The sequence below is a fragment of the Stegostoma tigrinum genome, chromosome 21 (genome assembly GCF_030684315.1).
Source record: "Stegostoma tigrinum isolate sSteTig4 chromosome 21, sSteTig4.hap1, whole genome shotgun sequence".
Taxonomy (NCBI): domain Eukaryota; kingdom Metazoa; phylum Chordata; class Chondrichthyes; order Orectolobiformes; family Stegostomatidae; genus Stegostoma; species Stegostoma tigrinum.
This window is the reverse complement of record NC_081374.1, coordinates 11,593,873-11,612,194: the sequence shown is the minus strand read 5'-3', so window position 1 is coordinate 11,612,194 and position 18,322 is coordinate 11,593,873. Positions and strand designations below refer to the sequence as shown.

The 18,322-nt window shown below is 43.0% G+C and overlaps 1 protein-coding gene across 2 annotated transcripts in view; it reads right to left on the bottom strand.

The window, feature by feature from the left end:
- The window catches only part of LOC125462875 (guanine nucleotide-binding protein G(t) subunit alpha-2), a 66,115-nt gene that overhangs the window by 10,819 nt on the left and 36,974 nt on the right, over window positions 1-18,322 (bottom strand). For both annotated transcript variants that reach the window (XM_059653347.1, XM_048553331.2), the window contains exons 2-6: window positions 13,100-13,142; window positions 10,528-10,669; window positions 7,772-7,929; window positions 4,084-4,212; window positions 2,530-2,659 (exon numbers count right to left, since the gene is read on the bottom strand). In XM_059653347.1, coding sequence (XP_059509330.1) covers window positions 2,530-2,659; window positions 4,084-4,212; window positions 7,772-7,929; window positions 10,528-10,669; window positions 13,100-13,142 — 602 coding nt within the window. The remainder of the gene's footprint in view (window positions 1-2,529; window positions 2,660-4,083; window positions 4,213-7,771; window positions 7,930-10,527; window positions 10,670-13,099; window positions 13,143-18,322) is intronic.

Genomic DNA, 18,322 nt, shown 5'->3' with positions numbered 1-18,322 from the left:
AACCCTCCTGCACACATTGGACAAAAACTAAAGTGCAATACCTCACACTATTGATATGCCAATCTTCCCCATCTGATCAAGATTCCTCTGTATTTTTTGATAACCTTCCTCACTATCAAAAATACCTTCGAATTTTGCATCATCCGCAAACTCACTAATCATGCCTTGTACATTCACATCCAGATCATTTATGTAAATTACAAATAACAAAGGTTCTAGTATTGATCCAGACACCGAATGTCTCAGCCAGCTCTCTTAATACAAGTCAAACAAAAACAGAAAATACTGGAGAAATTCAGAATGTCGGTCAGCATCTGTGAAGAGAGAGTGTTAACATTTCAAGACCAGTGACCCTTTATCAGAACTCAAACAAAAAGGGTGAGTTAACTTGAATAGTTAACTCTTTCTCCCCACAGATACTGCCAGGCCTGCTGTGTTTCTCCAGCAATTTCTGTTTTTGCTTCTTTCAGAGATGAGCATCCGTAATTCTTCATTTTATTTTCCCAATATAAGGTTCATTATTCACCAGGAAATTGCTCAGATTGTTAATTATTCATCATTAGTGTAGGTCACGACCTGAAATGAAGTTTTCCACCGATGTTTAATCATAATTCTAACACAACATGTTGCTTCAGCTTTTTATAAAACATTAATTTGCAATTTAACATGAAACAATTGTTTGGCACAGTTACTGCCAAGGTAAGAAAAGTTACAGATGCTAGATTCCTGAATACACATTGCTGTCACTGACTATTCCCCATGCTTAATTTTATGTGCCTGTCGCATTTATTTTTAGAGATAACACAGTGTGAAGCTGGATGAACACAGCAGGCCAAGCAGCATCAGGGGAGCAGGAAAGTTGATGATTCAGGTCGAGAACTTTCTTCAGAAAAATTTATTTTTGGTAAGTTTCCTTTAAAACTGCTCAGTGATCAGCAAGGTCAATTTTATGAGACATCTGTCCTTGGTACACCAGTTCTTACAGTGGGCTTTCACCTCTACTGAAATTTAACACAGTGACAGAGCTGTTATATTTTTGGTTTAATGTCTGATGCAGTAAAATAAAGCTTTGAATCAACCCTCGCACATTCTGATCACAGTTCACAGTTCCTCCAGATGAACAACTAACACAGCAATGATTGTACCTAAGACGCAGATGCTTCATGATATTGCGCTGAAGGAACCTGACATATAACCATTTACTTGACATTGCATGACATTAAATTCAGCACATTTCAGTCATAGACAGAAAGGCACCCATGGAAATAGCTCAGGACCCTGTTTGAACTGATACCACTCAATTGGTATCCACTTTGGCCTCACTGAACCTCATCTTAAGCAATTATATTCTCCAGAAAATGCATGTCCTTCCAAATATATCCATTCTTGTATTTTGACATGCTGTCATTTGTTTAAAGGGTCAGAATTTTAGAATCTTATAGCACTAAAAGTAGCCATTGTTTTTATTAATTCTTTTGTGAGAATGTGGGTGTTGCTGGCTGGACCAGCATTTATTACTTGTCCCTAGTTGTCTTTGAGAAAGTGGTATTGAGCTGTCTTCTTGAACTGCTGCATGTCCACGATGTACAATGTCCTTAGTGAGGGAATTCCAGGAATTTTACCCAGCGACAAAGAAGGAATGGTGGCATATCTCCAAGTCAGGATGGGGAATGGCTTAGCAGGGAATGTACAGGTGCTGGTGTTCCCATGTATCGACTGCCATTATCCTTCCAGATGGTAGTGGTTGTGGTTGTGGGTTTGGAAGCTCCAGTCAAAGGAGTGTTGGTGGATTTCTGCAGTGCTTCTTGTGGATAGCACACGCTGCTGCTACTGAAAGTTAGTGGTCGAGAGAGCAGATGTTTATGGATGTTGCGTCAATCAAGTGGGCTACTTTGCCCGGGTGTTGTCAAGCCTCTTGAATATTGTTGGAGCTGCACGCACCCCGGCAAGTGGTTTGTATTTCATCTAATTCCTGACTTGTAGATTTTGGATAGTGGACAAGTTTTGGGGAATCAGGAGGTGAGTTATTCACTGCAGTGTTCTTAGCCTCTGGCTGCCTGGCATGTGGCTAGTCCAGTTCAATTTCTGCCCAATCATAACCACAAATGTTCATAGTGGGGGATTCAGTGATGGTAACACCATTGAATGTAAAGGAATAGTGATGAGGTTGTCTCTTATTGGGGACGCCTTGCTTTTGTGTGGCATGAATGTTACTTACTACTTGTCAGTCCAAGTCTGAATATTGCTCAGGCCTTGTGTTTCAACATGGACTGCTTCAGTGTCTGGGGAGTCACAAATGGTACTGAGCATTGTGCAGTCATTAGCAAACATCCCATTTCTAACCTTATGATGGAGAGAAGATACGTTGCAAGTTCTTTTGTCCAATAAGTCCATCTAAAACTTCTTGGCTTTTTTTCCTCCCGTACCCCATGAAGATTTGAAAACGTTAGGACACCACATGACACACATTTTTTGTTTTGAACTATCCCATTGGATTGGTTTTGTGAACACACAATTAAAATTACATACCACTTCATCATCCTCAACCAGCACCATGTCATATGCACTGAGAGCGCCACAGAAAATAATGCAGGTAACTCCTTCAAAACAGTGGATCCACTTCTTCCTCTCTGACCTCTGTCCACCAACATCGAACATTCTGAGGTTACAGCAGAAATTAATACATTAACTGCATCAGTGTTTTAAGAACTTGAGAAGGATTATCCCTTCATAATTATGTTGAACATGTGTAGAATAGAACCTACGGAATTGGAATGTATTCTTTTGAAAATGTACAGCAAAATATTTTGTTTCAGATGAAGTGCTTAAAGTGTGGGAGCAGGCCATTTGGCCCATCAAGTGTACACCAGCCCTCCAAAGAGCATCCCACCTAGATCCACCCCGCTACCCTATCCCTGTAACTCTGCTAATCCATCTAGCCTGCACATCCCTGGGCACTATGGGTAATTTAGCATGGCCAATCCACCTAACCTGTACATCTTTGGACTGTGGAAGGAAGCCAGACCTGGTAGAAACCTCCACAAACATGGGGAGAATGGGAGGTGTTTGCACAGACAGTTGTCTAAGGCTGGAATGAAACGCAGATCGATGGCACTGTGAGGCAGCAGTGCTAACCATTAAGCCACTGCGCTGCCCTTGTAGTTGTTTATTCTTCTTAAACTTTAATTGGATGTTTAAGATAAAAGGACATTTTTGGCCCATTTGATGGGGTCCTTCTCAAAGGCCAAGCTTCAGTGCAATAGTAGATCAGATGTTAACCATTCGCATTTGGGATCATGGCTTCAACCTAGTACAGATTGATGAGACTAATGTCTTTTATGCTAACCATGAGGATCCGAAGCGAAATTGTTTCAGTGATCATAATTTGGTTCCTAAATGAGTTTGAACCTGATTCACTTCATCGTCAATGCTATCTCCATTGACAATCACATTCAGGAGGGGCCTAGGATGGTCAGTATGAAAAGGGCCATGTCATGTGATTTCCTCATTTAAGCGGAGGCATATTGGAAACCAATGTGGAGAGATTTACTCTGTTTCTGGGTGTAGGGCAGCAGGCATGGGACTGCTTACTGCTAGCACTAGTTTCCAGCTGGAGATACAGTTCAATTCCCTGAGGCTAACACCCTACATCTTAACAAAAATAAATTACTCACAAACTGTACATCCTGTGCAGCAGTGCAAATAATGAGTACCATGGGCTTCAAGATTCACCCAAGGAATATTTCATGAGGCATAAATCCAACTTCTTTGTGGCCACAGCTTAAGAGAAATACACAGAGCTGTATTTTACTTAGAGGAGAGTTGTGCAAACAATCTGATTTCTGTTTTATTTTTACAAAACCCTGCATATTTAGGAAACCATAAGACGCAAAATAATGAGCCACAGCACAGCACTCACTGCACAAAGATCTCAGTTGGTTCATTGAGTCTGAGTGTTAATGGGATTCATTCTAAGTTCTGCCTGATGGACCAACGTGTCAGGTGGGCATGGTACTACAACTCATAATTGCATTCACATTAGCTGAGGTGTAGGCTACATTCTAAAGCCATGCAGCTGTTTACCTGAAGTGCAGGTCCTGACAGGAGAATTGTTCTTCAATAATACCCGTGGTCTTAACTCTTGATCTCAAAACATCTTGCTCGTTTGGAACATAGCCAGGGGCAGTGATTCTGTCCAGATTATCCAAGTAGCTGATAGAGAGAACAGAATTGCATTTCTATACAATCTTGATTCATATCTGCTCACTCTAAAGTTGAAGCCATATGTTCTAATAATATACAAATATAGATAAAATACTGCTGGAAATTGGAACAAACAGAGAAAATTCTGGAGAAACACAATAGGTCTGTCAGTATCTATGGAGAGAAAACAGAGCAAACATTTCAATCCGAGATAATAGGAACTGCAAATGCTGGAGAATCCGAGATAACAAGGTGTGAAGCTGGATGAACACAGCAGGCCAAGCAGCATCTTAGGAGCAGGACAACTGACGTTTCAGGCCTGGACCCTTGATCATAGAGAGGGATGGGGGGAGGGTTCTGAAATAAATAGGGAGAGAGGGGGAGGCGGACCAAAGATGGATAGAGGAGAAGATAGGTGGAGAGGAGAGTATAGGTGGGGAGGTAGGGAGGGGATAGGTCAGTCCGGGGAGGACGGAAAGGTCAAGGAGGTGGGATGAGGTTAGTAGGTAGGAAATGGAGGTGCGGCTTGAGGTGGGAGGAAGGGATAGGTGAAAGGAAGAAGAGGTTAGGGAGGCAGGGATGAGCTGGGCCTGTTTTTGGATGCAGTCGGGAGAGGGAATGAGCTGGTCCCCTCCCCCAACTGCATCCCAAAACCAGCCCAGCTCGTCCTGGCCTCCCTAGCCTCTTCTTCCTCTCACCTCAAGCCGCACCTCCATTTCCCACCTACCAACCTCATCCCGCCTCCTTGACCTGTCCGTCCTCCCTGGGCTGACCTATCCCCTCCCTACTTCCCCACCTATACTCTCCTCTCCATCTGTCTTCTCCTCTATCCATCTTCAGTCCGCCTCCCCCTCTCTCCCTATTTATCTCAGAACCCTCTCCCCATCCACCTCTCTGATGAAGGGCCTAGGCTCGAAATGTCAGCTTTTGTGCTCCTAAGATGCTGCTTGGCCTGCTGTGTTCATCCAGCTCCACACTTTGTTATCTAGTATTCTATCACACTCCTGATTTGTGTATTGTAGATGATGGACCGGCTTTGTGTTATGGAAGTTACTATTGAAACTAATGTTCTTTCTTACTGCACAATAACCTATTTTAAATCTCGGAATGAATTCTCCCACAACACTAAAATGTAAAACACCTCCACACTGGGAATTGAAACTAATTAACTTTCAGGTTAACATCGTTCAAAATGATTATAATATTACTTCTGGCACATGAGCGAACTATTGTGAAAAAGAGAAGTTGAAATTTAAAAAGGTGAATAATTAGAAGTAATTTAAAAGAAGTGATTAAAAGTGAGCTCATTAGAGTACACACATTACCAAGCAGTGAAATTTTTAATTGCAAGTAGATTAGTCTGGTTATAAGATATAGGGGAGAGCATGATTAGTTCAGCCATAATCAGGAGGATACTTAAATGTAAAACGCATATATTTTCAAGATTAAGAAAAATATTGATAAAATTAATCTAAATTTTTAACTATTATGAATGTTTCCAAAACTAAGTAAGTTAAAATAAGGAAGTTAGAATTAGATACAGAAGTCAAAGAGGGTGTTTTCAAAGAAGAAAGTAGTTGCAAACTCAGTAACTAGGAAGGCAATTGAAGGAGATTTTTAATTATGTTCATGAATAGCCAGATATATTCAGAGTCACAAGGGATTGAAAGATTGAAGGAGGTGGTTAATAGGACCCTTCAATGAAAATGGGCCAAGTGCCTTTGTGCTGAAAGTCATTTTCCAGTTCATGAAATAAATGTATCCGTCAAACTTCTCAAAAGTAATTAGGCTTTGGCAATAGTCAAGGCTGAACCAGTGATGTCCACATCTCATGAATGAGCAACAAAAATTTATGATGCCATAGTTAAACTTAGTAACAGGCCCTGAAAACAAAGGGAATCATTCGAGTTAAGCAAAGAGTTTACAATATTAAGACATGAATTTTAGAAAAAAGGTTGAATTCACGAGAAAAATATTGCATTGAGTACAATAACACTAACTGGTAGTCTATTTCCTATTCTGGCATGTGAACATCCTCAGCACTGTTACAGTTTATAAAGGAAACCACAAGGGTTCAGCTGTGAAATCATGTTTACACAAACCATGCTCAGCTAAGCCTTATGAATCATCCCTTGGGTGCTATGTATTTGGGTTCACTTGCTTAAGTAAGCAATGCCTAAGTGTACATAACAGCACACTGCTAATCAGCATAAGGAGAGGTGTTACTGCACTTCACACATGTAGCTGCACTACTAACAAAAGTAATTATGATCAGTGACCCTATCCAAGGACTTCCTGCCCCAGTGAAATGAAGAACCTAGTCTGAAAAGAATTTCCAGAACAATACCAGTTATTTATGAAGTGATGAATGAGTAGTTTCCACTGTCTTTCGGACCTCTGCAATGCTTTATATTAATGTTTTGAATGTAAATTTGAAGATGCTAAATGTAACGTGGTTAATCAGAATGATTAGTCAGGTGAGATTCAACATATTCCATACTATCCTGGTAACTCCAACTTCCCTGCTGATGTTGGGATACCTTCTCAGCAATTTAATTAGTTTATAAGACTGAGTTCTACGTCACAGTCATATACAATCAGACAAAGCCTACAGGCTATGAGTACATACAAACAAGGAGTAGGCCATTCAGCCCCTCAAGCCTACATCACCACTCAGTAAGACCATTGTTGATCTGATTCTAACTCAAATCCACATTCCTGGTGTAGTGATTGGAATTAGGTCAGCCAGGTGGGCCTGAGTATGAGTTCCCTGAATGGAGCTGCAAACCTGGGCCAGTCAGGGAGCCCTGGTGGACTGATATAAAGTCTCAAGGGTTCTCCTGAGTATCAGCTCTGAGTTAGCTGTTCACAGTCCACACGTAATTAAAGGGTGACTTGATTATTTCACCTGGCTACCCCAGTCCCACCACCTTGCTTAACAAGAATCTATCCACCTCTAACTTAAAAATATTCAGAGTCTCCTTCCACTCCTTTTGCACAAATAGTTTCAAAATTATGGCCGTCCAAGAGAGAGAAAAATCTGCGTCATATTCTGTTTACAATGGGTGGCACTGATTTTTAAATAGCAACCCTGAGTTCTACATTCTCCCATAAAATGAAACACCCTCTCCATTGCTGCTTCTACCCCTCATGGAAAAGCAAAAGCTAACTTTGGGAGTGTACAGGTGGGATATTATTCCAGTAAAAACAGAATTAGAATTAGAATCCCTACAGTGCGCAAACAGGCCCTTCAGCCCAACAAGTCCACACTGAACACCAATGCATCCCTAAGCCTTTACCAATTGCTTTCTGATGACTTCACAGTTATCCACGCTGAGTGCATTCCTGATACAATGTTGGAAAAAGAAAACATTTTAGAGTAGATTTGTAGCTCGGGTTGTGGATGTTGTGGTTGGTTGGCTTGCCGAGCTGGATCGTCGGAGGTTGCACTGCTGATGTCATCTAGCAGGGTAATGAAATGTGTACGGATAAACAACGAACCGGCTTGGCGAGCCAACCAACCACAAAGAAAACATTTTCCATTCACTTCCTTTGTAGTGAGACGTACTACGAGGCTGAGTCATTGAGCTGATACTCAGCTGCCCTCTCGAAACAGGCCTGAACTCCAGAGTCCGTCCACAGCTTCTTTACGACATCCACCAGTTCCTTGGGCATGGTTCCCTCTTCAACGGAATCCGCAAGATTAAAGAGCTGCCTCCCAGCTTCCTGGCAACACAAACAAGAACAACATCATGAGTTAGAAAATTGGAGAGCGGAAATGGTTATTCCCAGCTCATGAGGCATTGTGGTAATGTCCTTACCTCTGAGTTAGGAGACCCAGTTTCAAGCCCCAACTGCTCGAGAAGTTTGTAATTATAAGTCTGAACAGGTTCATTCGAAAAAAATCCCAATGCTGTTGATATCAGGAAGGGTCATTTATTGTCTGATGGTCCTTTACAACCTAAAGTCATTACCCTGCCTTTTAGTCAAGCAAGCAAAACACAAGCTGCTTCACTGCTTAAACAGGCCCTTGTGACCAGGGAAAGTCACCACTGACCACTTAAGAAAATACAGACAGACCTTTTCCAGTGCTATAGTTGCTAAGAATCTCCAACCTTATTTGATCTTCCAAGTTGAAGACATGCCCTTTGGGGTCTGTGCTCAGCTCAGTTGTATGAATTTCTTTTAAGTCTGTGGAGTTTCTGAAAACTAGGACTAGTCAATTTAAATGTGAAGTAGAATCATAGGATTCTACAGTGCACAAGCAGGCCATTCAGCCCATCGTGTCTGTACCAGCTCCAGAAAGAGCTACAGTGTCAATACGCGTCAACATAGTAAGAAAGTGGTCATTATTGATTTGTTGGGATCACGTCTACTTGGACACTTCAGCATTATATTGTCAAACATTGAGTTTAAGTGCTGTGGTGACATTCCAACAATGCTCCCACCTGCATGAAATTTAAATGTATCACGTCAAGTTCCAAGATTGGGAAGATACAGCCAGAATGCACATCTTCTCCTGCAAAATGCGAAAAGAAGTGATTGAGGAAACCAGAGCTGCGTACTTTCTGACTGTGAGAGTTGAAGCACGAACACACAGAACTGGGATATTTCCCTTCCCAAGAAGCACTGGGAACAAAAGAGGGCAAAGTAAGTGGGTGTGTTGGCACCAGAGAGATACCCACCTTCTTCCCATCACATCAGAATTAACTTCTGGATGGAAAGGCTAATGGTTAGTTATCCCAGCCCGGCACTTGCTAATGACCACTTGGGAGCTTCATCGGAATTGCACTGCATTTACTTCAGATGCAGGCAGGGTGAGAAAGAACAGACTGAGAAACACGTGGGCAGGCTGTCAGTTTATAGTTCGGGAGTGCCTTCATTTGTACTAATTTAAGGGGCGTAATGCCACTGGACCATTAATCAGAACCACAGCCTAATACACTAGCATTGTAGGATCAAATCTCACCCTGCAATATGGTGAAATTTATATCTGGAGATAAAATCTAGCTTAATACTGGAAATTGCCAGTTGTCGTAAAAGCCCAAAGCAAAAACAGAAGTTGCTGGAAAAGCCCAGTAAGTCTGGCAGCATCTATGAAGAGAAATCAGAGTTAACGTTTCAGGTCTGGTGACCCTTCCTCCGAGCCGAAGAACCCACACTGAGAAAGGGTTTCATCGGACCTGAAACATTAACTTTGACTTCTCTTCACAGATGCTGCCAGGCCTGCTGGGCTTTTCCAGCAATTTCTGTTGTCATTTTTGATTAATACAGCATCCGTAGTACTTTCAGTTTTTATTTAGTCATTAAAAAGCCATTTAATTAATGTCCTAAAGGGGTTATCATTAGCTGACCTTACCTGATCTGGCCTACATGGTGAATCCAGAACTACAACAATGTGGTTGAGTCTTAAATGCTCTCTAAAATGGCCCAGCAAGCCACTCACTACCAGGACAATAAATACTGGCTGAATCCCATAAGTGAATTAAAGTAAAAGACTGCAACTCCACCTAGGAGAGAGCCGCCCATGTGCCTTTGCTTTAGACATCTCTGCCAACCTCACTCCATAGCCCAAAACCATCCCCAAACGGTATCAATCTTTCTCACCTCTGATCCTTCATCTGAGGGTCCAGAGGGTCATGTCCCAGCTGCAGACATGGTCTCAATGTGGGACTGCTGTGGTTTGGCTATGTCAAACTCTAATAGGTCAGCAGTTTGAGATAAGGTGGGACTGCTTATTCCAGCTTCATAATTCTGGGAGAAAACCCACCAACAGCCAATCAACTGATAATGTGAACTGCAGATGCTGGAGAATCCAAGATAATAAAGTGTGGAGCTGGATGAACACAGCAGACCAAGCAGCACCTTAGGAGCACAAAAGCTGATGTTTCGGGCCTAGACCCTTCATCAGAGATGGGAATGGGGAGTGGGTTCTGAAATAAATAGGGAGAGAGGGGGAGGCTTTTGTGCTCCTGAGATGCTGCTTGGCCAACAGCCAATCAACTGCCTGGTTTTGTCTAGTGGGTACCTGAGAAAGTTAAGCCGGGCTAGTGGAGGGTGTGATGGTTGTTCTCACCCTCAAATGTTCTTGCTTTCAGGTGTGGTCCAAAAGCAGAAACATTATGATCACAATGTTTAATGTTCTTGTGCATGGTAGAGGCTTATGTTTATATAGCACTACCTCGTATCTTCTGTAGGTTTCGTAAAAATGTTACATTGTTAAATGTATTGGACTGTTCTTGCTCATTTACATCAGAACATTCATTAGAGCAACTCCCAAACACTGTTCCTCTATAAAATATCTGAACCAGAATATGTGCTCACCACATTTACAGGGTCCCCATAATCGATTCCAATGGTTGACATGGCACGAATGATAGCCAGGGTAGATTGCAGAATGTTGCCATTGATAACGGAAATAAAGGCTAAACATTCTTCCTTGGTATAACCATCTTGATGAATGATTCTAAAAGAAAAGTGCTCTGTGAATTTATTGAACAAAAGAATGGTTGTTTCAGCTTCCTGTTTTGCGCTCTCCATGCTAAGCTTGTTTTCTAGTGAGCTCTGGTTGATCAGTGGTTTTGTCTATGTAATCTCACATTGATATTGTCAATGCTGCTCCACACAGTGTGTGTTTGAACCATGATACTTCCTTTGGAGTAGGGACCCTGCATCATAACCCTATGTTGGTTTCTCAATCTGCTGTCTTGTAGGCAGACTGCATTCTTTCTCCCCTCATTTCAGCACATAATAAATAGGCCTTTGACCTGCTCCAGCATTCAATGGCTGATCTCCCACTTCAACCGAGCTCCCTCAATACCCTTGGTTTTCAAAAATCCATCAAACCAGCTTATGAATATAATCATCATGGTTATATTGGATGTGCTACTCGGTACATTAACTCTGTTACTTTCTCCTCAGACGCTGTCAGACCTACTGAGTTTCTCCAGCATTTTCTGTGTTTGTTTCAGGTTTAAAGCCTTGTAGTATTTTTCTTTACTGTTTGAGAAATTTGTTTTATTCTCCATATTGATCTGCGTTGTGCTTTTTCTTATTTTGTCTGTAAAGATAGCCTTGGCTAAAGAAGGCCTGTAATTTGAAAACTTTAATTTTTTAAAATTTACTACTTTACATGTACGCAAATGGACGTGCATGGAATAGTGTAGGTTAGATGGGCTTCAGATCGGTATGACAGGTCGGCACAACATCGCGGGCTGAAGGGCCTGTACTGTGCTGTAATGTTCTATGTATGTGTGTTGACACAAACTGTCACGTTGAATTTTTAACTAATTTCTTTATTTTTCTACTCTTTACCTAAGATTTTGTAACTAGGTACCTTGTACCTAAGATGTTGTCGTGAATGGCAATATTACAAATTTTTTACTGCACCCCTGTTTCCTGTACTTCAGTACCAATGACAATAAAGACTAATTCTAATTCTTAAAAAAAATTCTAATTATATTTTAGTTCACAGATAATTGGTGCATGGGCCCAGAACATAAAGAAGATAGTCAAATTAACATTGTTGTTACTTTGCTGTATTCTTCCAAGTGACCTGAGCATCATTTACAAGGCCAGCATTTGCTGCCCCTTCCAAACTGCCCTGAGCTGAAGGACCTGGCAGAGGGCAGTTAAAAGTAAACTACATTGCTGTAGGTCTGGAGTCACATGTAGGCTAGACCAGGTGGGAATGTCACATTTGCTTGCCCAAAGAGCACACTAGTGGACCAGTTAGGATATTAACAACAGTCGATGGTAGCTTCATGGTATCTTTACTGAGAATAGCTTTATATCCCAGATTTATTTACTGATTAAAACTCCACCAGTTGCCTTGGTGAGATTTGAAACAATGTCCCACGGCCTAAGTGTTTGAATTACTACTCCAATGATTTTATGAGTACATCACCACCTCCCCTGAAATGTTAAAGTCTAAACCTTAACATTTCGCATTAATTTAACAACACAGTTATTTATCTACAAACAAAGTTGCCTCTCTCATGAACTGAAATATTCCCTTAATCATGTTTACTGCAAAGCAATTAGTAAATGCACTTTCATTCCACCGTTGCCAGGTCTTTCCATCCATATCTGCGTTAGGATATATCTTGGTCTGAAATGGTATCTGCTTACAGAGTGCTCATAAATATTCTTATGCATATTCTTTACAGTTTCAAGTGGTGCATTCATTGAAACTTTTAAGAATTCTTAAAAGGTAGATTCAAAATGGATGTTTTGCTTGATGCATTTTGGGGAAGCCACTGGAAACATCTCCAGAGTAAAGGCAAGCCACCAAACTAAGATGGGTTAAATAGCGAATCTTTGGAATTGTCTACCCCATGAGTGACTAAGAACCTTAGTCATTGAGCAAACTCAAGAGAAAGTTTGATAGATTTCTGACTATTAAGGCATCAAAGAATATAGGATAATGTGGTAAAAGGACATTGATGCAGATAAATCAGTAATGATCTAGAACAATGGAGTAAGCTGAAGGAATTGAATGGCCCATTCACATAGCTACGTTTCTATGCTCTATGCTTCAGTAACATTTTTAACTGAGGTAAAACAGTTCCTATCACTGTACTGCTAGTAGTTAAATCTTACCAAGCCTGGAGCTGGATGAGACTCTGTGTAAGTGTGAATTGGTAATGTGAATCCTGTATATGTGGGAGAAAGTGTGCACTTACAGTTCACTGCAAATTAAGTGTGAATGCGTTGGTAGTGGGGATGGGAATGCTGTGACTGCAGCAAGTGGAAATCAATGGTACATATTTATGCCAGGCTGGAATGCCTGTGCGTCACTTTAATGTTGAAGTGCAGTTTTGCAATGAACAGGCTTGCGTAAGTGTAGTGTATCATCTTAAACAAAAAGCGAAAAGCAGAAGTATTCAAAACTTACTTCATTTGTTTGACGATAGTGCTTTTTCCCGATTCTCCAGCACCTGAAACATGGAAAAGCAACAGTTTACCACAAAAACAGGAAACGTGGGCTACTGTGGGAAAGGCATACGGGCTCCACATGGGGTGTAAGAGCTTAAGGATAATTTAAGGTGCTGTAACATTGACAGTGGCCCTTTAGCTCTTGATCCAACCCCAAAGAATGTGATAAGTCTATTCTGTTTACAGACTGTCAAGAGTCCAAATTGAAATTAAGTTTCTTTATTATTAATTCAGATTTTAATGGACCTCCTCCTGCAGCGAAAAACTATTAGGCTTAATTTTCATTCAAAAGGGCAAGCTACCTCAGGCTATAGGCTAAAAGATGTGGGAGAGGAGAGTCGCACTGATGCAGACCAGGATGCTCTTTTGAGACAAATGCAAAATACTGCAGGTGGTGGGAACACCAGGAACAAGACTATTGTTAACATAGAGGAAAAGTATCTGAGGAAAGAGACCTGAGTAGGAGATCCCCTCCAAGCAACAAGGCAGCCTAACCTAGAGCCATTTCACCATTTTTACTGAGTGAAAACTCTGAAAATTTCTTCTTAACTGCATTGTGGGTGTCCCTATGCCCCAGGAACTGCAGTGGTTCAGCAAGGCACCTTTTTTAATTCACTCATGGGACATGGGCATTTGTTGTCCGTCCCTAGGAGCCCTTGAGAAGATGGTGGTGAGCTGCCTTCTTGAGCTGCTACAGTCTACATGCTATAGGTGGACCCACAATGTCATCATGGAGGGGAATTCAAGGATTTTGACTTAGTTCACCCTCCTGACCTTTTCAAGGGCACTTAGTGACGGTCAATAAATGTAGGTCTAACCATCTTTGCTCACATCTGTGAACAGATTTTTTAAAAAGTGGAACAACAACTTCTTCATTCTCTGAGGTTGAGTCTGAGAGGCACTTTATTGGGGTCAGTGGAGGAAGTTTGACTCTACAGATGGCTATGCCGTATCTGAGTTGCTGGATGTTGATACTGAACACTTGGATCAGAGCGAATACCAATGGTTACTACTACTACTGTTCTGTTGCACGAGATTTCTTGGCAGCAAACGGTGGGCATAAGTGTGGTAGCGAGGGTCAAGTGGAAGGGTGGTGATGGTGTTCAGAAACTGTATCATGCCAGAACTGTCAGCTAGTTTCTCTTTGACTGCCGTTCTTTTATTGATGCGCATTAATACTCCAAGTAGAAGCTCCAAGTTCTGAGGATGCGCCCAAAACAGTAACTCTGTTTTTTCCTCCACAGATGCTGCCAGACCTGCTGAGCTTCTCCAACAACTTTGTTTTTGCTCCTGATTTACAACATCTGCAGTTCTTTCAGTTTTTATCAGCTCCAAGTGTCAGTTTCAAAACTTTTCTAATGAAACCTGGATTAGTATGAGGGACACAGCAGGTCTGATCACAAAAGTATTATCTTTTCTCCAAAGGGAGAAGTAGCTGGCGTTTCTTGTAAATCTTTCTGGTACTGCATGGATCACTGGAGTTATTCACAAATTTCAATACCTTGCCTCCCTTTAGCTCATGTAATTTCCTCCATCCTCCGACTCTCCAAGCCTTCAGCTCACCTCCAGGTAAGGTATTCTGCACGCTACTCAAGCATTGGCTGTCTAGGTCCTAAACTCTACTGAACACTCTCCCTAAAATTTCTTCACCTGTCTACATTTCCACCCCTCCTTTAACAATTATCCCAGCTTGTTTCACATTGATTTAATTGGTTGTAATTGTTTGAAATTTGAGTAAACACAGCAGTCAATTTGCAAACAGTAGGGAAGCTTCTTGAAAGAAACCTGATCTCATTTCTACTGATTCAAAGTGAGATGGAAGGCTTTCTTATACTTATATACAGGGCCATTCAATTGCCGTAAAAACAAGAGGATATTGCCCCTCCTTTTGGTCGGTAAAACAGATTGACGCACTTTGTCTTGAAATCATGAGATTACATTTCTTGCAATTGTTGCTCAAGTTATGCAACAGAACCAAAGCATAATGACAACAGAAGATTTTGTCGGAAAAAGCTTGTTAGTGATTAAAGGATTTCTGTGTGTTCATGAAAGGCTGCCATCTACTTGAAAGGTATAAGTTCGGAGACTGATATTATTGCAGAAGCAAGTGCAATATCTCCCAGATGCCAACTCTCCGACACCACCTCCTACCGCCTCCTCGATCATGACCCCACACCCGAGCACCAAACCATCATCTCCAACACCATTCATGACCTCATCACCTCAGGGGACCTCCCACCCACAGCCTCCAACCTCATTGTTCCCCAACCCCGCACGGCCCGTTTCTATCTCCTTCCCAAAATCCACAAACCTGCCTGCCCTGGTCGACCCATCGTCTCAGCCTGCTCCTGCCCCACCGAACTCATCTCCACCTATCTGGACTCCATTTTCTCCCCTTTGGTCCAGGAACTCCCCACCTATGTCCGTGACACCACCCACGCCCTCCACCTCCTCCAGGACTTCCAATTCCCTGGCCCCCAACACCTCACATTCACCATGGACGTCCAGTCCCTGTACACCTGCATTCCGCATGGAGATGGCCTCAAGGCCCTCCGCTTCTTCCTGTCCCGCAGGCCCGACCAGGCCCCCTCCACCGACACTCTCATCCGCCTAGCGGAACTCGTCCTCACACTCAACAACTTCTCTTTTGACTCCTCCCACTTCCTACAGACTAAGGGGGTGGCCATGGGCACCCGCATGGGCCCCAGCTATGCCTGCCTCTTTGTAGGTTACGTGGAACAGTCCATCTTCCGCACCTACACAGGCCCCAAACCCCACCTCTTCCTCCGGTACATTGATGACTGTATCGGCGCCGCCTCTTGCTCCCCAGAGGAGCTCGAACAGTTCATCCACTTCACCAACACCTTCCACCCCAACCTTCAGTTCACCTGGGCCATCTCCAGCACATCCCTCACCTTCCTGGACCTCTCAGTCTCCATCTCAGGCAACCAGCTTGTAACTGATGTCCATTTCAAGCCCACCGACTCCCACAGCTACCCAGAATACACCTCCTCCCACCCACCCTCCTGCAAAAATTCCATCCCCTATTCCCAATTCCTCCGCCTCCGCCGCATCTGCTCCCACGATAAGACATTCCACTCCCGCACATCCCAGATGTCCAAGTTCTTTAAGGACCGCAACTTCCCCCCCACGGTGATTGAGAACGCCCTTGACCGCGTCTCCCGCATTTCCCGCGACACATCCCTCACACCCCGCCCCCGCCACAACCGCCCCAAGAGGATCCCCCTCGTTCTCACACACCACCCTACCAACCTCCGGATACAACGCATTATCCTCCGACACTTCCGCCATTTACAATCCGACCCCACCACCCAAGACATTTTTCCATCCCCACCCCTGTCCGCTTTCCGGAGAGACCACTCTCTCCGTGACTCCCTTGTTCGCTCCACACTGCCCTCCAACCCCACCACACCCGGCACCTTCCCCTGCAACCGCAGGAAATGCTACACTTGTCCCCACACCTCCTCCCTCACCCCCATCCCAGGCCCCAAGATGACATTCCACATTAAGCAGAGGTTCACCTGCACATCTGCCAATGTGGTATACTGCATCCACTGTACCCGGTGCGGCTTTCTCTACATTGGGGAAACCAAGCGGAGGCTTGGGGACCGCTTTGCAGAACACCTCCGCTCAGTTCGCAACAAACAACTGCACCTCCCAGTCGCAAACCATTTCCACTCCCCCTCCCATTCTCTTGATGACATGTCCATCATGGGCCTCCTGCAGTGCCACAATGATGCCACCCGAAGGTTGCAGGAACAGCAACTCATATTCCGCCTGGGAACCCTGCAGCCATATGGTATCAATGTGGACTTCACCAGTTTCAAAATCTCCCCTTCCCCCACTGCATCCCTAAACCAGCCCAGTTCATCCCCTCCCCCCACTGCACCACACAACCAGCCCAGCTCTTCCCCCCCACCCACTGCATCCCAAAACCAGTCCAACCTGTCTCTGCCTCCCTAACCGGTTCTTCCTCTCACCCATCCCTTCCTCCCACCCCAAGCCGCACCCCCAGCTACCTACTAACCTCATCCCACCTCCTTGACCTGTCCGTCTTCCCTGGACTGACCTATCCCCTCCCTACCTCCCCACCCACACCTTCTCCACCTATCTTCTTTACTCTCCATCTTCGGTCCGCCTCCCCCTCTCTCCCTATTTATTCCAGTTCCCTCCCCCCATCCCCCTCTCTGATGAAGGGTCTAGGCCCGAAACGTCAGCTTTTGTGCTCCTGAGATGCTGCTTGGCCTGCTGTGTTCATCCAGCCTCACATTTTATTATCTTGCAATATCTGTTGTGACTGGTGCTAACAATCAGTTCACACTCCTAATAGTTAGAGTAACACTTTGAAATGTAATTTAGTGAATAAAAATATTCATAAAGGATAGAAGTGGGAAGTAAAATATCAAAGAGTTTCTTTGCACATTAGCTGCACATTAATAATTGCGCTAAAGGGTAATTGGTACAAATAATGTGGATTATCATATTTCATGCTCAAGTGCTTTAAGCACCTCACCTGAGACCTTCCACAAACTTGAGCTCTTGTGCCAGCACTGTAAGACTTGGTCATGTAGAGCTGTATATATTGCCCTAATATATAAAAACTCTGCTGCCGATATCATAACTCATTTTAGATTTTGTTCATCCCGTGCTCACTGGCCAACACCAGCTCATTTGCCAGCTCTAACTCGATTTTGAAACTCACATCCTTCTTATCAAATCCTTTCATGGCCTTTTCTCTTCTTTTTCTGTAAACTCCTCCTGTGCCAGAACCCTGTGAGAACTCTGTCCTCCTTTATTTGGAGTAAGTGCATTTAATGTCACTTCATTATCCACATGACAATTTATTTCAGGAACATTGCTCATTCATTTTAAAAATTATAAAGCAACGAAAAATAAAAATAAAATGAAGAAGTCATCCGACAAAGATCTAACGGTAATTACAATGTATTAATAACTGTTCCAATAACTGCACTAGAATAGCCAATCAGTGACTCCCATCATGATGGCATCTCGAGACCTGAAATTCTGCAATTCTCTCCCGAAATTTCTTTGCCTTTTTATGTTGTATGTTATAGTGATGTAGCTTTGACTAACTGAATCATTGCTATGCTCAACAATAACTATGTTATTATATATCAGGGAACTATACACAGCTCTACAT